At 46.2% G+C, this 22122-nt stretch overlaps 1 protein-coding gene across 1 annotated transcript; it reads right to left on the bottom strand.

The window, feature by feature from the left end:
- Window positions 1-765: 765 nt before the first annotated feature.
- LOC140128463 (uncharacterized) lies at window positions 766-20049 on the bottom strand. Its single transcript, XM_072150171.1, has 5 exons — window positions 19948-20049; window positions 16334-16393; window positions 13676-13799; window positions 1474-1627; window positions 766-1336 (listed from the first exon to the last, which is right to left on the bottom strand). Exons 1-5 carry the CDS (start codon window positions 20047-20049, stop codon window positions 766-768), a joined length of 1011 nt encoding a protein of 336 aa, XP_072006272.1.
- Window positions 20050-22122: the final 2073 nt, after the last annotated feature.

Raw genomic sequence — 22122 nt, forward strand, 5'->3', positions numbered from 1 at the left:
TTTTTTTTTATTTTGAACCTTTTTTGTTTTGGTAGTTTAGTGTAGGGACTCGCAAGTGATGGGGCCCCTTGACGTGGGTTGTGAGCTTACTACTTCTTTGACCCATATTCGAATAGTTGCTTTTTGGCTGACATTGGAAAATGAGTCAAAGGAGTAAACTAAGACCTCATCCATTCTTTTTTTTTTTTTTTAATAAAATTATATACACAATACTTTGTCATGTGTTTTTTTTCAAAGACATTAGCAATGTGGATGGATGGTTATGTGTGCATTTGAATTTGGATGTAATAAACTTCAAAAATTGTTTTAAAAATGTGGCCGTATCTGCTCTTCTTTTAGCTTCTTTGTTCCTAATATTTAGGATATAATTCAAATGTACATGTGGAGCTCCAGGTATCATAGTCGTTAATGGAGCTTGGAGTTCCTCAAGCACATTTGCAAATTTTAACAAAGGGGTAAGTAAAGGAGGTGTGGGTAAGATGGAGGTATTATAACAAATATAAGAAGATTACCACATTCAAGGTGCTCGTATCTATGAGCAAGTGTACCTGGTTTATCCATGCTTGCTTTGATGGTGATTTAAAAGTAGAAGAGACAGAGGAGTGCAAGGCTACTTTGCTGTTTGATCCCTGCACCCATCTGTCTCTTTTGCATGCATATACAGGATGGTAGTGGATGGAGTAAAGAATAATGAAAGAAGATTTTTTTTTTTTTAACGAATTTATAAACAAATATTAACAATATATACAAATCAAAATGCTGTATTTAGAGTTCAAACAGCTCTCTAGTATATGGCCCTGATGTTGATTGGCCATGAGGAGCCATGGCTGAAGAGCCTTCGTAGGGGCCATGGAACACAGGGGCCATGGCAGGGTATCTGGTGGATGGAGGTGGGCTTGGAGGTAGCAGTCCACCCACACGCTGGCGCCGTCTTTCCAAAAAAAGAGCCACCTCGGACTTGTCCTTTGGTGTGCCCTTTTGAAAAATCTGCAGGACAGCCATCATGGCTACCCTGCAATTCATGTTGTCATCCTCATGCACTCCTTTAAGGTCTTGCACCATGGAGCGCATGAAGATGTCCTCCGCCGATTCATCGCGCCTCCTCCTCAACTGATCCAAGACCTCCGTCTCAGCAGCAATACTGAGACTTGACAATCCCAGCTGCCTCCTTCTACGAGAACGCATCGGTGCTTGTGGTGGTGGTGGTGGTGGTGTAGATGGAGGTTGAGGTGTTGGTGACTGGGTGGATAGATCCTCTGGCTGCTCTTCAAAGGACTCCTCCACCACATCTTCCCCAGTCTGCATAGAGGCGGATTCCTCTAAATTATCCGCAGTTCTAGAGAAAAAAAAATAAATTAAAATTTGTGCACATATTCTATAGTGCATTGATGCAACGACAATTCTGAGGACACAAGAACTTACAATTCTTTTATTAATAATGCTTTAAAGTAAAAATATATTTTGATAACTTACTCTCCAACGTCCATCACCACATCCAAAAAACGTAAGAAACTTGTGTAGAGGTACGGTTTCTTGTGCAGTTTCCCACTGCCACTTCTCCCTTTCTCTGACTTTTCCCTCTTATATTGGTCTCTTGCTGAGACCCAGCGTGTGGAGACCTTTTTTACTATAAAAAAAAAAAAAGTTTTTATTCATTTGCGGTTTCAAGCAATCATACAGAATAGTAATAAGAAGGTACAGGGCACATGGCTGCAGGGGTGATACAGGGCACATGGCTGCAGGGGTGATACAGGCCACATGGCTGCAGGGGTGATACAGGGCACATGGCTGCAGGGGTGATACAGGGCACATGGCTGCAGGGGTGATACAGGCCTGATGGCTGCAGGGGTGATACAGGGCACATGGCTGCAGGGGTGATACAGGGCACATGGCTGCAGGGGTGATACAGGCCTGATGGCTGCAGGGGTGATACAGGGCACATGGCTGCAGGGGTGATACAGGGCACATGGCTGCAGGGGTGATACAGGCCTGATGGCTGCAGGGGTGATACAGGGCACATGGCTGCAGGGGTGATACAGGGCACATGGCTGCAGGGGTGATACAGGCCACATGGCTGCAGGGGTGATACAGGGCACATGGCTGCAGGGGTGATACAGGCCTGATGGCTGCAGGGGTGATACAGGGCACATGGCTGCAGGGGTGATGCAGGGCACATGGCTGCAGGGGTGATACAGGGCACATGGCTGCAGGGGTGATACAGGCCACATGGCTGCAGGGGTGATACAGGGCACATGGCTGCAGGGGTGATACAGGGCACATGGCTGCAGGGGTGATACAGGGCACATGGCTGCAGGGGTGATACAGGGCACATGGCTGCAGGGGTGATACAGGCCACATGGCTGCAGGGGTGATACAGGGCACATGGCTGCAGGGGTGATACAGGGCACATGGCTGCAGGGGTGATACAGGCCTGATGGCTGCAGGGGTGATACAGGGCACATGGCTGCAGGGGTGATACAGGGCACATGGCTGCAGGGCTAATACAGGCTACATGGATGCTGGGATTATGCATTACAAATGTATGCAGGGGAAGGTCATGCGCATGGCTGCAGGGATCCGCAGGGGTGGGGTATGCACATGGCTGCAGGGCAGGGTAATTAGCTTACCAAGAGATGCACGTTCCCGGGTACTGCTACTAGCCCATTCGTCCGGCAACAGTATTGCAGTAATCTCCTCCCACTTTTTGTGCTTGAGGGCACGGTTGTCCTCGGTCTTCCAATCGCTTATCCCATAGGATAGGGTGCGCTTGCACCAGAGCCAGGAGCCTCTCCATCTGCACATAAGCCATGTTGCTTCTGACTCCCAGGAAAGTCCTCCCCTCCCCTCCCCTAGTTCCTGGTATTCCTAGATACAGAACGTATATACGGCAGCATACGGTGGCCACAACGTATGTCACCCGTATTTTATACGTTCCCATAGACTTCAATGGGGCATACGGCCGCAAGAACGTGAATAAATAGGACATGCTCTATCTTTTTATACGGCTCACATACGGTACGGTACGTTACAGTGACAAACAGGGCAATTCTTTGTATCACCGTATCTCCCATAGGAATGAATGGTAGCGTATTCTGGACGAATATACGCCCGTATATACGGCCGTTTTTCAACGGTCGTGTGAATGCAGCCTGAGTGTGAAGGCTGTTTTGTTTAGTACCTGCTGCTTGAACAAATGCAGGCAAGACCTGTTTTGGACTGAACTTTGGTGTCACTGTCTTGAACTGCATCACAAATCTCCGTTGCCTCGGCCTCTACTGGGCCAAATCTCCCACATTACATATGCAACATCCCCCACCAGGGCCTAGCCCTTGAGGTGAGGCCTGGAGACAGCCGGGGCCCGCGGTACCGGAGTGGCTGGCGGTTGCGGCCTAAGCACGCTATTGTCATGGTGCTTGGTACGGGGGAACCGGAGGGCTGTCCTACAGCCTGGCAGGTCTCCAGCAGGGTGGTGTTGGCAAGAAAAGATGAGGGAGCGGCTGCTATAGCGGATCTCCCTGGGGCAACCCCTTAATGTCCCGAGTGTGAGTCTCTGGGTGATGGACAGGGTGCCGGTGATGTAGGCAGGGGTAGTAGCAGGGACCAGACGGAGGCAGAGGTTGAACAGAAACACTTACAGTTCTTTATTGGAACCGACAGGAACATCAGCAACGTGCCTTTAACAAGATGGTGGAGTACTGGAGAGGTATTTGGAGGGAGCCACAGGATGTAGTTCACCAGCCTGGATGTATAGGGCAGGCTGGGAGGCAGCTGGGTCCTTAGAGGAGGCTTCAGCTCGGTCCTGGATCTCTTCAGGTATCACCCTTGAAGGTAGGATGATACCCCTTTCCTCACTATACTAGCTCTAGTCTGATGCTCCACTTCAGGCAGGGGCTAGGCTCTTCCTGCACTGGTCTGGTGTGCTAGAGACTCTGAGCTGCTGCTCAGCTAACTACTCTCTGCATGCGTCCTGCAGACCCAGAGGGCCTGACTAGGACCGGTCTCTTCTCCCTTCTGGGAGAGACTGCTCTCCTCTCTCTCCTGAGAGAGACTTCTCTCCTAACTCTCTAGAACATTCCTGGCCAGGAGGTTTTATTACCTCCCCTTGGTCAGGTGGTGGCTGCTCCTCCAATTACCTCTCAGTAGACAGAGACAGGATGTAACACAGATCATTGGATACTGGACTTTTACATCATATACAGATTTAACTTCTGCCTTGCCAGGCAGGATTAACCACTGCAATTCCGCTATGTCCTATCAGGACCATGTAGTGTAAGGTGATTACATGCAGGTGGGACGTATTCGCAAACCCTCCCTCGCCATTGCATCGGCGAGGGTGTTGCATACCCCGGGGGCAATTGAAAGAGCCGCCCTCGGCTCGACTACAGATGTTTTGGGGCACAGAGGGGGCTAAGGGCACTTCTAGGAAGTGCAGGCTATCTGAGGTGTAGGGACAAACCGCCCATGGTCCTGGAGACAGGCACCTGGGTTGGTGTCGGACTAAGACAAAACATGTAGCTGTATGACAGTTGGTCGCTGACGCCATTAAACCGAACTGTACAGTAGGAAAGGTGTGGTGTCATGTCCTGTAATCCACTCCTTGCACCAAGGCCTGTATATTTGTTTTATCAACACTTCTTCCCTGGCGGCAATTATATAAGGTGTCTACCTGCATAGCGTTAGCATATGCGACACAAGTACCTCCTGACTGGTATCCTTACCCATGTATGAGTGGCATCCAGGTGCTAACTCTGTAACACCCCCGGTCCCCGTAGGACCCGCAGTTTACGGACTACCCCCACGTGCAAACCTCGGTTTGAGGGATCAGGTAGCGGTCAGTGTTTTACATAAAAGACGGTCCGACACAGCCACACTACAACCTGAAAAGCCTATGAAAGGGTTAATGCAGAATACTGGCATATATGACAGTGTGCAAACAGGTTAAGGTCACATTGGCTTAGGAGCCCAATGGGTACACATCTTGAAAGTTACAAACGTTACAGAGGTAGCTAGGCTACTCAGGGTAGCACGGTAGCAAATGTCTCTTTCCTGCAAAGAAAAGGCATGGGAGTGCAAACATAATGTCCGGACCTAAAAAGGAAGGCATTAAGTGCAAAATGATAATCAATAGCAATAGCAACTTTTCCCTGAGGTTGGCAAAAGTCTCACAGAAGGTCTTTAATGACAAAGTCCATCTTCTGGGTACAGCCCTTGATGTGGGGGAAAAGTGCAATGAAGAAGCAAAGGGTCTCCTCTTTTTGGAGAGGGACAGAGTCCTTTGAAGAAATCTCTGCTGTGGCAGAGGAAGGGTGCTATCATAGCACATGACAGTGTATAATCTCTTGGCTGAGATAAATAAGGTTAAGAGTCTCAGGAAAGTCTCTGGCTCTTTGGGGAAAATGGAGAAATATACAAAATATGTACAATATTACAGTACCTGTAGTGGGCTACAGCCCTTCAGGGGTTACTCTGCATCTTCTTCGGTGGTTAGTACCTCGGTGTCAGAAAAACGTACCTGCCTCCTCCTTCTGCGTGACACCAGCTGATACTCCTGCAGGTACGCAGGAGCTTTACCTTTTGTCTCCCTTTGAGACCTCCGAAGTTCCGGCCTGGAGAAGATAACAACCTCCTCATCGTCCTCCTCTGAGTCAGGCGCTGGAGTCGGAGTCTCAGCTGGCTCTGATGTTTCAGGGGTTGCAGACAGTGGAGCCGGATCATCCTCCACAGGCAGCAGTATTGGAGACTGCGGTGGGGATGATGGTCTCTGCGAGGTACCTCTTACTGGAGTGGAAACAAAACAGAATTGAGGCACAGTCACAAGTTCCAAGAAACTGGGGGTAGGCGAACACAAGGAGGTCTGTAAGTCGGGGGTCGAGGTGAGAGGTGTAGACATAGGGGCAAAAGGACGAAGACATCTCTTCAGCCGGTTCCTATGTACCCGGAGTGGTGGACGGTCTCCTCTTGAAATCTCGTAGACTTCAGGGGAGAGACTGTCCCTAACTAGGTATGGCTCACGCTCCCAACGCCCATCTAGCTTACTGGTAGGATGGTTGTTGCGCAGCCACACTCGATCTCCTGGGGCGAAAGGCTCAGCACAGGCATTACGATCGAAGTCCCTTTTTTGTTTCTCTCGGGCCTCTTCCAACCGCAGATCCACAACTTCTCTGGCATCCGCCAGGCGCCTCTGGTGTTCGTGAACCCAGTCAGTCTGGGGAAGTAAAGACTGGGAATCAGGGGACTCCATGTCCCAGGTTATATCAGCAGGGAGATGTCCGTGTCTCCCGAACATCAGATAGTACGGGATGTACCCTGTGGAGCAATGATTGGTATTGTTGTACAGGTACACTAATTCGGGCAACAGTTTTGGCCAGTCAGCCCTTTTTGCAGGGGCCAGAGTCCTCAGCATATTGATTAGAGTCTGGTTCATCTTTTCACACAGCCCGTTGCCTTGGGGATGATAAGCTGTGGTCCTCAGCTTCTTGCAGCCATATAGGGTGCACAGCTCCTGGAAGACTTGGGACTCAAATGCTGTTCCTTGGTCTGTAAGGATCTGGTCCGGACAGCCATAGGGGAGGATGAAGCTCTTCCACAGGGCCGCTGCGGTAGTCCTTGCAGACAGATCTCTGACAGGTACTGCAACCACAAATTTGGTATAGTGATCAATGATCGTGAGAGCATAACTGTGACCGGATCTGCTGGGCTCCAACTTCACGTGGTCCAATGCCAGGATCTCCAAGGGCCGTTGGCTCACAATGGGACGTAGAGGGGCCCTTTGATTGTGTCGCTCTCCTCGAGCGATGGCGCAGGCTGGGCATTCTCGACACCAGGCTTCAATGTCGGACTTCATGTTGACCCAGAAGACTCGCCTTCGGAGGGTGGCTTCAGTCTTCTGAGCGCCAAAGTGTCCGGACTAGTCATGGTACATTTCCAGTACTATCTTGGCGTCCCTCCTGGGAATCACAATCTGGTATAGCCGGTCATAAGTGATAGGGTCCAGAGTTCTTCTCTTTAGCAGACCCTGGTGCATGCTCAGAGTCTTTCTCTGGCGCCACAATTGAGACAGTTCTCCATCAGCTCTTCTGCGCCGGATTCTTTCAGGCACTCGCCCACTAGAGAGATAGTCCATTACTTCTCCTATGGCACGGCTATCAGCCTGAAGACTCATCCAGAGGTCCTTTTCCGCAGGGGGCTCTGACTCTTCTTGAGGAGTAGCTGGCGCTGCCTCTGTCGGTAGGGAGTAAACTCTCTGGGCATCTTGACGCACAAACCGGGCATAGAACGCTGGCATCTCCACATCTTCCCACTGAGCATCCGTGGAGGGTCCCTCCCACTGGTCAGGGAGACGGGACAGAGCGTCGGCGTTGTCATTGGTCTTACCAGCCCGGTACTTGATGGTAAAGCTGAAATTGGCAAGTCTGGAGGCCCACCGTTGTTCCAGTGCTCCAAGACGTGCGGTGTTCAGATGCGCCAAAGGATTATTGTCTGTGAAGACAGTGAAAGATGATGCAGCTAGATAGTCCTTGAACTTTTCGGTCACAGCCCAGACTAATGCCAGAAACTCCAACTTGAAGGAACTATAGTTCTGGTCGTTTTGCTCCGGTTCTCGGAGGGAACGGCTGGCGTAGGCTATGACCCTTTCAGTTCCGTTCTGGAGCTGGGATAATACCGCCCCTAGACCTTGCTTGCTGGCATCAGTGTATAGGGTGAAAGGCAGACTATAGTCTGGATATCCCAACACCGGAGGTTCAGTCAGCCGTTGCTTGAGCATCTGGAAGGCAGCTTCTCGTTCGGCCGTCCACTCAATGGATACTCGGGAACGTTGGCTCTCTTTTGGCAGGCCCCTTAGAAGCTCTTGCAGGGGAGCCGCCAGCTGGGCAAACTTCGGGATGAAACGCCTGTAATAACTGGCAAATCCCAGGAAGCTTTTGATGTCCTGTACGGTGGACGGGGTAGGCCAGTCGTAGACAGCTGCAATCTTCTCTGGATCTGGCTCAATTCCATGAGCGCTCACCACATGCCCCAGGTACTTGACGCTAGGTTGTAGCAGGTGGCACTTGGATGGCTTGACCTTCAACCCATGTTGGGTCAGGATTTGGAAGACTTCAGCCAGATGGTGGAGGTGGTCTTCATAAGTCTTGGAGTAGATGATAATGTCGTCCAAATATAGCAGGACGGTCTCGAAGTTGCGATGACCCAAACATCTCTCCATCAGCCGTTGAAATGTGCCTGGGGCGTTGCATAGCCCAAACGGCATGTTGTTGAACTCGAACAAGCCCATTGGGGTGGTGAAAGCCGTCTTCTCTCTGTCTTCCGGCGCCATGGCCACTTGCCAGTAGCCACTGGTCAGGTCCAGGGTAGAGAAGTAGGCAGCTGACCCTAGGGCTGCGAGGGATTCCTCGATTCGAGGCAGAGGATAGGCATCCTTGTGGGTGATATTGTTGATCTTCCTATAGTCAACACAGAATCGAAGGGTTCCATCCTTCTTCTTCACAAGGACCAGCGGGGCAGCCCATGGGCTGCGACTCTCCCGGATAACGTTGGCTGTCTTCATCTCTTGTACCAGCTTCTTCACCTCTTGGTAACGGGCTGGAGGTATGGGCCGATATCGTTCCTTGATAGGAGGATGAGAGCCAGTAGGGATGGTGTGTTGGATCAGAGTAGTCTGCCCAAAATCCAGTGGGTGTTTGCTGAAGGCCTGGTGGTGCTTCATAACGACATCCAGGACACCTTGTACTTGGTCTGCAGGAGTAAAATCGTCGTCTCCAATATTGAGCTCAAGCCACCAGGGTTGCTCGGCAGGCTCACCTTCAGCACTTTGCTTCACTTCCAACTGCTGGGAGGCAGACAGAGAGGTTTCCACCAAGTCTTCAGGATGGACACTGAAGAGAGTGGCTACGGCTTGGTACTTCCTCAGATCCACTGGGGAGTCTCCCACATTTAGTAATCGAATGGGTACTTGTCCTCGGGATACAGTGACTAGGCTCCTGGCGGCTAGAATGGGCAGGTCTTCATCAGCTGGTAGAGGTTCTACTATCGCCTGGTAGTCTTGACCTTGGACGCCCATGCAGGCTCGACACCATACTAACGTCTCAGTCCCAGGTTGAAGGCGGACAGGTTGGGGATCCTTGATCCGGGCTCTGCAGATTTCTCCATTAGGGCCAGCAAACTTCTGTTGCGCCGCTAGAACCTGCATAGTCTCCTGAATTACCTTCCGGGAACCGTTGGGCACTGTTGGCAGGGAGTCATGGAGAGCCTTCAGCACTTCAGGGTAGCAGTTGCGGAGGACATTGGTACCCAGTACCAGGGAGAAGTTACCGTTTTCGGGCACACGTGTCACCACTACGCCCTGTCTGGTTAACTCAGTGTCTCCAATGGTTAGCGTGGGCTCCCAGTAGCCACGGATGGGTACGGGTTTTCCGTTCGTAGCAATAATGTTCAAGTAAGCCTTTGGAGGCTGGACTAAGGATGCTCCTCCTCGGCATTTCTCGAAGGCAGCACTCCGGAGGGTGGTCACTTGAGAGCCGGTATCAATTAAGGCCGGTAGGGTAACTCCATTGATGGTTACATGAACCATGGGGCGAGTCCCCACGAACCTGGGCATCCAGTTAGCATCTCGGGGACTTACAAGTTCTTCCCTTGGAGGTCGTCCCTTAGCTCCAAGGGTTTGTCGTTTAACTGACGACAATCATTCTCTTCATGCCCATATTTATGGCAGTAGCTGCACCGCTGGCGGGGTTTCTTCTGACTCCAGGTGCTTAACGACTTCGCTTCCTTTGGACGCTGTTTAGTCGGAGATTCACGAGGAGTAGCTGACCGTACCGGGTTCTCTGGAGGTTTCCTCCTCATAGCGGAGACAGTCACTTCCAACTGGGTCAACCGATCGAGGATTTTATGCAGGGTGTCCGCCAGATTAGAGACCTGTCCTGCCGCAGGAGTAGGTGATGTCGACTGCGTTGGATAGCAAGCTAGAGCAGATTCCTCCATTTCCACGGATTCAGGCTCTTTCTGCGGTCCAGTAGGCGGTCGGTCCCCTAATATGTCAATGGCAATTTCCTTAAACTCAAGGAAGGAGGCCTGGGCATGTTGAGAAGAGATGATCTTTAGTTGACACCTTTGATTTCTATCAACAAGTCCATTAATAAATTGTTCCCTTAAGGTTTGATCAGAGGTTTCAGCGTCTTTGGGCTCAAGGCAGGTGATGGCCTTCCATGTCTCCTGTAGGGAGAGGGCAAAGTCTCGGAGGGACTCTTGGGGCTTCTGTCTTTTCCAGAAGAATTTCTGCTTCAACTCGGAGACAGTACACTTGTCAAAGGTGTTGCGTAGCCTATCAAGAATCTGGACCACATTCTGACACTGTTCTCGGGGCCAAGACTTGACTTCCCGGAGAGCGGGTCCTTTCAACTGCCCGATGAGGATGACCACTTTCTGTTCCTCTGTGAACGGGAGCAAGGCGAAGGTGGCTAACAACTTGTCCCTGAATTCAGGGAGAGTATGTGATTCTCCCTCGTAGTAGGGTAACCAGGGGGCCCCCAGATAGTAGGGCATAGTCAGAGGCATCATGGTGGGAGTCCCAGGGACACTAGCTGTAGCAGGGCTGAAGGGACTCTCTGGAGGACTTAACATGCTCCGGTACCCTGAGGAGGGACCAGGGGACGGGACTTGCGCCAGTCCCGTATCTTCGTCCTGGGCGGACATGACTGGCCTAGCTGAGGGAAGCCTGTAGGGTTACACAATGTCCGTTGCTATGGGCGATGGCTAGAATGGGACGTGGGCACTTTAAGACACAGTCACTATTCCCTGGGAGGTGAGCCAATAACCTAGCGTCGGAATCAATCTCTACCCCCCTTTAACTTCCCCAGCGGTACTCACTCAGGATCAGCCGCGGTGACAGGACAGCTCCGGTACACGAAGGTCTCCGTTCCCGATGTCCGGCAGGCAGCAGGGCTCAGTAATGCTCCGCGGTGTTCTCCAGTCGCAGGACACGTGCGCCGGAACTCCAGATGAGGCGCACACTGCTGGCAGGCTTCAGGCGCGGCCTGCGCCGAAATCCAAGATGGCCGATTAACCCTCTTCGTTGCCGGTCGCACTCGCTCCAGCTCCTCCTCCACGGTAGTTCGCGCCACTCGCGCAGGGGGCGGAGCCTAGTGACGCCTCTGGAGTTCCCGCCAGTGAGGATTTGGCAGGCTGGAAATACTTGCTGCGCCACACGCCTCTGAGGTAAATGCTTCAGGCGCAGCAGCGCCGGATGTAGCAGTGCTGACACAGTTCTTGCAGGGCTTAACCTCCTGAGTGCTGGAGCGGAGCTCGACAGCACGCGGCAGCAGCATAACAGTTCAATGTGAAACACACAAAGTCACTTGGGCCTATACCCGAATGGCAGCAGGGTTAGGCAGTACAATCGTTTCTTAAAAAAGTACAGTCTTTAGTGCCAGAATAAGGCACAGAAGTATATATCCTGTGATTCGTGACGCCACTTGCAACATCCCCCACCGGGGCCTAGCCCTTGAGGTGAGGCCTGGAGACAGCCGGGGCCCGCGGTACCGGAGTGGCTGGCGGTTGCGGCCTAAGCATGCTATTGTCACGGTGCTTGGTACGGGGGAACCGGAGGGCTGTCCTACAGCCTGGCAGGTCTCCAGCAGGGTGGTGTTGGCAAGAAAAGATGAGGGAGCGGCTGCTATAGCGGATCTCCCTGGGGCAACCCCTTAATGTCCCGAGTGTGAGTCTCTGGGTGATGGACAGGGTGCCGGTGATGTAGGCAGGGGTAGTAGCAGGGACCAGACGGAGGCAGAGGTTGAACAGAAACACTTACAGTTCTTTATTGGAACCGACAGGAACATCAGCAACGTGCCTTTAACAAGATGGTGGAGTACTGGAGAGCTGTGTCATAAACTCCTCTGCAGCAACCCTCCCTCTCATTCGCTCTCTGGACACATACTATACACTTCATGTTACTATTTCAGTGATGGTTTTTACTACTAATTAGATGCTCAGTACTCTTACATGTTACTATATAGATCCAGTATGTACACACTATGCTGAGATCAGTGGATTTACTTGAAGGAATCTCACTAGACTTAATGCTAAATTACACAAGGCATCATGGGACCTATGGGCATCCTAAATTTCAGGTCAAAGACAGGAAGATGTGAGTTCCTGCTCACTTTACTGCTGCTGAGAAAGACAGCTTCAGAAAATTCTGGAAAGAAAAAGGTGAGCACAATGTAGGCATCATTCTATTTGTTTTAAAAGAGGGGAATCATTTATGGCAATTTGGTAAAATCATTCTGAAATTGCACTTTAAGTCATATTTATCCTGCATTTAATCTGTTTTTATACTTGCTTGTCAATTGTTCCTGCTAAGTCTTTTCATCCATGTACTTAAACTCCTATTCTACTTTTGTGTTTTTCTGTAAGATTTTATTAAAGAAATAAAATAAAGTAATGTAAACAATAAAGATCAAATGCCTGTATGACAACCAACACCAATATCAAGAAAATGCTAATAAATATATGTCACGGGCACCCCCGCGATCCATACCACGGATCGCGGGTGCACCCGTGCCCCTGTCACGGGCACCCCCGTGGTCCATATCGCGGATCGCGGGTGCACCCGTGCCTCTCTCCGCTGCCCCGGTCCCGCTCCTGTGCACTTACCCCTCCTGGCTCCCGCTCCCGTCCGGACTAGGTCTCGCGCACGGCCCCGCTCCCTACGGCGCGCGTGCAGCACTGTCTCAAGATTTAAAGGGCCATCGCGCAGGTGATTGGCGCTGGTCATTTCCTGTCTTGTATTTAACCCTTTGTCTCCCATCATTCTCTGCCGGATCTTTGTGCCTCATAGCCTTAGAGAAAGCTTCCTAGCGAGTATTCCTGTATTCCTGCGTTCCTGTGTTCCTGGGTATTCCTGTGTGTTCCCGTTCCTGAGTCCTGTGTTGCCGTGTTACCTGAGTTCCTTCGTGTTGCTGTGTGCCTGTGTTCCCGTTCCCACCTGCCTGGACCTCCTGTTGCTGACCCCGGACTTGGACCTGACGTTGCATCTCTGCCGCCTACCCTGACCCTGTGCCTGGACCTGTCTACGAGATTGTCATCCGCTAAGGTACCTCGACCTCGGCTGCCACCGTGGGCTGGTCACACCTGGGAACGACCTAGTGGTATCCTGCCGCAGCAAGTCCAACCCGCTTTGCGGCGGGCTCTGGTGAATACCAGGTGCCGCTAGGCTCCGGTTACGGGTGTTGGCTAGTTCCATCTCCCGCGGTGGTCCAGAGGATCCACTAATCCTAACAATATATATTAGCACAAGGTCAAAAAATCACCTTGTGGTCAAATGGTCAAAGGTAGGCATAAAAATAGAGGTGGATCCATAAAAATAAGTCATATAAAGTAAAATAAAGTAACAAAGACCAAGAAAACACATACCACTGACACAAAAGGTAAGCGGAAAACATAGGAGAAAAAAGTAAAGAACATGAGGAGAAGCAAAGAGAAGATCCATATAACCAAAGCATGATGTCTGTAGGAAACTCTATATGGAAGGGATATAGCAGAGGGATTCCGGTTCCAACCAAGGTGCTAAAGTCAGGAGAACATGTAATGTGATATAGGGGGTCCATTTACTTGTAAAGTTAGTGAGTTGCATGTCTGTTATACGCTATGTGGCCCTCATCGACTCCATTCTCATTACATGGTTTCAAGCCTTGACCCATTGAGCTTTGGTTGGATTTGCGGTCGACTTCCATAGCCTGTGAATGATTTGCCACATTTTCTAGTAGGCAGTGTCTTAACTGTGTTGAGAGTGGAAGACACAGCTGCAAACCAGAAAGAATGATAAAGATCAAATATGGCTTTCCAAAGGTCCCCCACTCTTGAGCTAGTCAACCAGCTGTGCCACAATCCCTGTTGCATCTCCAGCAGATATCACAGACAGAGGGGAACCTTTCATTAGTAACTTATGAAAATACATCTTAAAGGGAGCCTGTCACCAGAGAACTAATTTTCACTAAAGACAGGTTGCAGAATTCCATTGCAGCTGCATTGCAAATATAATTGTGTGTTATAACTTACCTTGCACCCTGACAGAATCATCTGTTTAGTCCCAGGGGTTGGCTTTGCTTTGCATGAATTTCAAAAAACAACATGTGATTTATCTGTACTGCTCACTCCTCAGCTCTTAGCCCCCACCTTTGTGCTCCTGTACAGCTCCTCCCTCCCCCACTGATGTCAGATAACCAGTATGTGTGCTCTGCAAAGGAGCAGGAGGGAGGAGCAGGCCAGGAGTACAAAGATGTGGGCTAAGAGCTGAGGAGTGAGCAACTCAGACAAGTCACATGTTTTTTGAAATGCATCCAAACCAAAGCCCAACCCCTGTGACTAAACAGAGGATTCTGTCAAGGTGCAAGGTAAGTTTCACCCACAATTATATTTTAATGCAAATGCTTAGAGAAGCCAGAAATGCATATTTGCAATGTAGCTGTAAGGTTTTAACAACCTGTCTTTAGTGAAAATTAGGAACTTGGTGACAAGTTCCCTTTAAGGGCAGCTTTTCTTTATTTAATAATCTTTATTTTTCAAAATATCAATAAATGACATTCAACATAACATAAATTCATATACCATACAATCAGTAATATCCCCACCTTGCTTCCCCATTTTCTGATATTTAAAATAAACTTATTTATCTACTTATTATATCAAAATATTTTCTCAGGTGCTTTTCTTTAATGATTTGATAAAGTTTGAGTTTGCTGCGTAAGTGAATCAGTGGGTGTAGTATATTTATGTCTTTAGTGTTCCAACTGCGACATTACGTTTTGTCCTTTACAAAGATTGTGACGTGGTATCATGCAATGCTTATCCAGTTTTTAATTTTGTTTGTATTGTACTGATTGTTTCATTTTGGAAGTAATGCATAAGCAATCTTCAAATAGTTGGAAAAGTTTCATATTTTTAAATTCAGAAAATGTATAAGTTATTCTGACAGACTGCATTTAAACTACATTATAATATGTGGCATTTTTAAATGAAGAATAATTTATAGTTATTCTGTACTTTAACAACTATGTATGTATGAAATAATATTATGCATGGTGATATATTAGCTGTTATATACTGATCCAACAAACAGTGCAACCACAACCAGATTTGTCGCAACCTGTCAGACTGGGTAAGCGGTGGCAGACTAACCCTGCGATGTCTCTGAAGACTGTAGACTTTTTAGTAACATATGCCAATGGCTTTCCATATGTAATAAACTTCAGGTAGAAGTTAGAAAAACCTTGAAAATGCTGAAGAGCTGGTGGGATGTTCTTAGTTCTCAATGGCCATGACCTTGAATGGATCCATGCAAAAAAAATTCCAGGGTGATGATGTAACCAAGAAATGTAATATTTTGGATTCCAAACAGACATTTAGACAGTTTAGCAAAAAATACATTTTTATTAAATCTCGAGAACACATGTTTAATGTGAGTAGCCCAATCCTGGGAGAAGATAAGAATAATGTCCAGATACATAACTACATAATGACCCGGGATATCACAAAAATATTGTTAACAAATTGTTGGAAGACTGCACAACTTGAGGGACATCGTAAATTATTTAAAGTGTCCTTGGGTATTGAAAGCAGGCAGAAGATTGACCCCATAGTCGTAAGGTCTATGTGGTGGCAGAGACACCAGAGAAATCAGCAATGAAATCAGGTAGTTTTTTTTCTCCTTCAACTGACATTCCGATATTAACAAAGCAGTACAATGGGAAGAACACATAGGACCCAATTTAACTAACTTTCCAGTACTCCAGTCAAAAACAGGATTATGTATAGTTAACCAAGTAAAATCTAAAATAACATCAGATGACAAATTTATTAGGACAACATACACTAGAAATTCAGTATGGATAGAAACAATTTGTATGGATATTTGAGGAGTTTTGAAACAAAACCTACCTTCCTTAAAAGGGCAGAATCTGCCCCAACAAACAGACATCCTGCTTAACCAAGTCCATATCAAGAGCAGAAAAAATGCAAAATCAATCAAATTAGCAACAGAGCCAGAATCAATCATAACCTGACAGAGATAGTCTTATCTTTTTTAGAAAAGGATACTGGGAGAAATGATCAGGGAGCTACATCTTTACCTTATTCTCACTAGGTAGGGTAAGTTGCTTGGCTGCTAGAGGTGTTGCAGAAGCCCCAGCGTGAAGCTATTGTAAAGCATGAACCTGGTTTGCTGGGTAAGCAGTGGCAAATTAACCCTGTGGACTAGGGCCCTTCCCACAGCAGATAAACCATCAGGCACCTGCTCACAGACCCTGAAAGACCTTGCGTGTTGAGAGGGAAAACTTACTTTGTCTGGCAGCTGCTGGACAGTGGAGTGGACGGGTAAGATGAAGTCAGTGACAGATCCCTGTTAATACAAACAACAGATACAGACAAACAAGCTGAGGCAGACAGGACCGGATCAAAACCAAGATGGCAAAAAAAGCTGACTGGATCAGCTGTCTATCATTCAAGTAACCCTTGCTGGACTGGGCAGCAGAGGAGCTGGGTGTAGTTCAATCTGTCCCAAAATGGCAGCAACCTAGCCGCAGTTCACACACACAAAACACTGAGGAGAATCAACGCCTTCTGCTGGCACAGATGTTACATTGGCTCTTGTAGCAAAAAAAAAAACAGATAGATCGTGAATCAGTTTAAGTCTACCTCTAAACAATTTAGCAAAATCTTTGCCATTGAAAACATCAGTTTGCATCAGTCTATCATCTGTTTCATATGGATTCTCATAAACGGGGGCTGGTTAAGACTGGCATGGGTCATGGGCTTTATGAATATTACAGCCCCTACAAGTCTGGAATTCCCTTGCTACATATGGTTCTAGAATCAAGCTTCTTTGGAAATGGTGGCTGGGTCCCTTCTGCCTGCTTTCAGTCTGTGCTTTCAGGACCTTTGGAAGACCTTCAAAGGTTCTGAAATGGCTTTTGTGTGCATGTGTATTAAGAGCAGGAACAGATGTGCGAGGATTTCATGAATGAAGGTCCTGTCTAAAATTTGGATTTGGAGACCAAGGGTCCCCTAGAAGTCTTGGGCCCGAGTTACCACCAAACTGCCTATATTATAATCCACTACTGCTCATAAACTATAATCTATGAGTCATTTGTGAAAAACAGTTCTGACTAGGATATGCCCTCCTCTTTAACCCCTTCACTGACTCTGCACTTTTCACTGACATTATTTATTATTCCATGGCATGTACAAAGTTCGAAAATAATTCAGTGAAATTGGCGAAAAAATCATTCCCATCATTTTCTTCTGGGCTTAGTTCTTACTATTTTCACTGTGCCCTCACAATTATATGTCCAGATATAGACTATGATACATGTGCCCCACTGTGTTGCTAAACCACAAGGATAGAGGGTGGAAATACACAGTGCAGATGTAGAGCGTCCAGGATGTGACCAGCTGCAGTTATAATGCTGCCGGCCCCATCCAATCAATGTATTTTTCCAGTAATTCATTACAAAATAATATTTTTTAATTCGGAGAAATACGTAAATTGGATATGGCTGGCCACATCCTGGCAAAACCCTGTAGTTCCACCCGAAAAAAGCCCCCTTGCTGCAATATATGAACCTCTTTTTCAAATAACTTCATTTTCCCCAAAGAGGAGAGAAAATCAAAGTTCCTCTCACAAAGTCTATAATCTCATAACTAAATTGTAGGCAATCATGATTACAGCAATATCAAGGTACATATTTTATGATGAACAGCAGATGGCAGTAATGAGAAATCACTGGAAAGGGAAACAAGGAACAAGAGACTTTAGTATATTGACAATAATATGTTAAGAAAATTGTAGAAGTACTGTGTTAGCCAGGAAAAACCAAAAATCTGATGTAAATACTTTTGGTGCAACCTTTCAGGGCACACAATATAATTCTTCTAGTTAGCCAAAAATGTATCATTCTTAAGCACTTTTGTAGTTTTTACACAAAAGTATTTACATAAGATTTTTGGTATATTGACAATAAGGCAACATGAAACAAAAGGTATAGCTTCTTTATATGGTGGGAGGCACATCCTGCTGTTCTGTGCAGAAACCAAGCATCAAGAAATACATATGCGTCACTGCAAATCTGCGCATAATATGACATTGCATTTCACTTCAAGCTTTTTTTTTTGATGCAGTAACATTTCCATATACAATATCATCTATAGACTTTCAACAAACTAAATCTTGATAAGTTTTTTTAGTTATTTAGATATATGAGATGATAATATTACGCACTGCTGTGTTTGAGTTATTTGTATGTTAGTTTACTACTACAGTCTTACCCTTTTCCCTGTTTCCTGACTCGGTGGTTATGTTTATAACAGCAACAAATGAAAACCAGCATCTTTCTCCTTTCTATTGTGTATGCAGTTGTTCCAACTTTGTTTACTACTAATTTATGATAATTGCCTTGCACAAGCATTTATAAACAATGTCACGGTGGCCGGCAGTGTCCTTATGCTTACAATATGTTTTACAAGACATTTTTGTATTTGAACATTTGTTAAGCGACTAACTTAACTAACTGTAAATTAAAAAGTGTCCATAGAAAATGTTATGAAATGTCACTCGTCCAGTCAAAGGTTGGAGGCTAAGTGGCCTCTCCCAGTGTTTCCTGTGGTGTTGTTAGACCCCCAGGTATTTCAGTGCAAATTGGGGGGGGGGGATATCAGGAAGCAATTAATCCCCAATTTTTATTTTAGAAAAAAACAACAGGAAGCAGCAAAATTTTCACAGAAATTTGGAAACGCTTAAAAACTTTTTTTAACCACTTAAAGGGGTTTTACCACCAAACAAGTCAGGCCCTATCCACAGGATAGCACCTAACTTGCGGAACGGTGGAGGTCTCAGTGATGAAACCACCACAGATTACGAGAACGGGGGTTCGGTGGGGTCTGATGTACCTCCATCGGACCCCTCGCTGTTCTTATAGAGGAGTGGAGCAGATGGCATCTCGACTTGTGTGTCCATCTGCTCCACTCATCTATGGGAGTGACGGGTCTGACAGAGGTACCCTATTAGACCTCATTGGACCCCCATTCTCGTGATCTGTGGGAGTCTCATCACTGAGACCTCCACCGATCAGTAAGTTAGGTGCTATCCTGTGGTTTGGGCCTAAGTTATTTGGTGGTAAAACCCTTTTAAGGACGAGCACGTTTCCATTATTTGCATTTTAATTTTTCATTCCCCTCTTTAAAAATCAATATTTTTTATCTTTCCATATTTTTCCGTCCAAAGAACTGCATGAGGGCTATTTTCTGCGTGATAAATAGTCCTTCCTTGTAAAAGTATTTAATATCCCATGACTTGTATTGGGAAGCTGGGCAATAAATTCAGATGTGATAAAACACATTTGTGCCATCTTATGTACACTGTTTTTATGGCTTTCACTGTGCTCTCCAAATTACACCTCTCATGTACTCATGTATTCTTTGGGTTGGTGCAATACCAAATTTGTATAGGTTTTCTTATGTGTTAATAGATTTTAAAAAATTTAAACCTTTTGTACAAATTTTTTTTCTTTATTTTACCATATTCTGACTCTAATTACTTTTTCATACTTAGGTGAAAAATCTGATTTTTTGAAATCTGAAGCTGATGTTTTCACTGCTGGTATTTTGAGATTGTATGACTTTTTGATCACTATTCAAAATTCATTTTTTATTTACTACTTTTTCAGGTCTCCTTGGGTGTATGCATGCCAAGGGATCTGATTGCTCACGTTTTGAAATATAATGTGAATATACAGCCTACAGCAGGCTGTGATAGGAATCATTAGTTAGCAGCCCTAGGAGCCTCCAAGAGGCTCCCAGCTGCCCATAGCAACCATATTGCTGATTGGCAGTAATATGTCTGCGCCCACGTGAAGCTGCTGTTTATGTGAAATGACAGCTTTGACTACGGCAACTAACAGGATAACTGTCACCACTGTTGCCAATGTTTAAATGCTTTTTATGCAAGGTGGAAACAATGCGATAAAAGGTCCTTAACTTATTTTCAACAGAATTGCGCATTAGTTTCTTTTAGTTGACTTTTTTTTACCAGGTAATTTGTGTTTCCATTTATCTTCTCATTCGAGAATCCATTTCTTTTTGATGTTTGCCTTTACAGAGCCAGTTTCTAGTGCTTCATATTCTGTGCTATGTACTGAGAAACTAGAAACACAAATGTTGTGGAATAGGCAAAAAAAAAAATATTGTGCCATTTTCTTAAGGGCTTCTTTTTTACGTCCTTTTGGTCACTTATTCGAATTAATATGGGTGGCAAGTGGTGAAAAAGAGTGAAGTTGGACCTTTTCCTTAATTACTTTGCTCACTACATGCGATAATTGTTTTTTATATTTAAGATTAGATTATTTGGGAGATTGAAATTTTATTTATTTCTATAAAGAAAAGTGGGTGACTAGAATTTTTACTTTTTTTCATATTTTTCAAAATTTTGCCTGTCCCCTAGGGCGTTTGAACCTTCCCATTAAACCCTCCACAATTTTAGTACACATCTATTTATAAATTCCCCTCTATGTCTACAAAATGTTATGTGACTTCAACTCCGACTTCCTAACCTTATTACCCTTGATTTGCAAAACCTGTTAAAATCTGAAATTAAAAAACATCTTAACAGGTTAGTGTGGGCAGTGTTCTTCCATTGAACATCAAATGTCATGTATGTCATGAAAGGGACATTCATTTACTTTTGGTGTGTAATCTGCCCACAATAGTAGACAAATGTTGAAAACATAATTCCACCCCAAACTAAAATAAAAGTTTTATGTAATTCACGAACCAAACTTTCAGAGCTTCAAATAGATTGAAAAAAGAAGATAATTTCTTCCCTGTTTAACAAAGTATTGATAAAGTAGAACTCAGGTATGACTGAATGGCACAATTCTCCTATATGACCCAACTGTAGTGAGCCATGGTTATGTTGGCATGTTTTGGTACAAACTATAGGTATTGAACTTCCATATGTAAAAGATTGATCCAGGGATTATTCTGATTTTAAAATTTTAGTGGGAAAGAAATATTTGCACTACAATGGAACAATTGATGTCCAATTCAGAATGGCTTTGCTTGTATCATTACTGTAGAATTATAGTTGGGATTTGATGAAGTATTTACCTTAAAAAGGCATTTATTGATTGTTCTTTAAAGTTCGAAAGTATTTGTAAAACCATTTTATAATAACCAAAATAATTTTAAAATTCCAGCAGCATTTCTGGTACGGTGTACTCTGATCTACATACAAATATAATTTTGTAAGAATAAGGAATAGAAAAAAACATTGGCAAAATAAAAGTACATAATGTCTGTCAGGATCAGGGTAGTGGACCCACGGAACCACCACGAGCGATGACGTAAGCCGACACCTGGGAGCAGAGTCTTAGTGGCATCCGGTTTTCACCAGAGCCTGCCGCAAAGTGGGTTGGACTTGCTGCGATGGGATACCACCAGGTTGCTCCACAGACGCGACTGTGCTTGTGGTGGTGGCCAAGGCAGTGACGGAGTCGTGGTCAGGCAGGAGGTCAGGACAGACGGCACAGGATTGGAGTAAGGAACAAGGCAGAAGATCAGGGATGGAGGCAGAGGAGCGAAGTCAGGAACGGAATTGAGGTCAACAGGAATCCCTATAAACGCACAGGGTAACAACAGGAAAGCTTTCTCAAAGGCACAAGCAGGGGACACAGGAAGGGGCCAGCAATTTATCAGAGCAGGTGGCCAGTTAGCACCAATCATCGACATGCTGGCCCTTTAAATCTTATAGAGCCAGCGTCCGCGTACCCTAGGAGGCGAAGATGCACGTACGGAGGGCAGGGACCGCCGTTGGAGTGAAGGAAGGTAAGTGAGGCTGCAGCCAGGCTCCAGGGGCACAGGATGGCACACGGGTGAAAAAACTACTGGATGACCATTATACATACAAATATTCTTATATACAATAATAATGTGTTACTTACAGTTAAACAGTGGCATAGTAAATCCAATTGGCATAGAAGAATGTGGAAGCACCACATTATAGTATAATGTAACACAGCATGATGTGGTTTTAGTGTGATGCATAACAATGCGAAACATTGCCGCATGGTGAGATGA

This window comes from Engystomops pustulosus, chromosome 4, assembly GCF_040894005.1.
Source record: "Engystomops pustulosus chromosome 4, aEngPut4.maternal, whole genome shotgun sequence".
Classification (NCBI taxonomy): domain Eukaryota; kingdom Metazoa; phylum Chordata; class Amphibia; order Anura; family Leptodactylidae; genus Engystomops; species Engystomops pustulosus.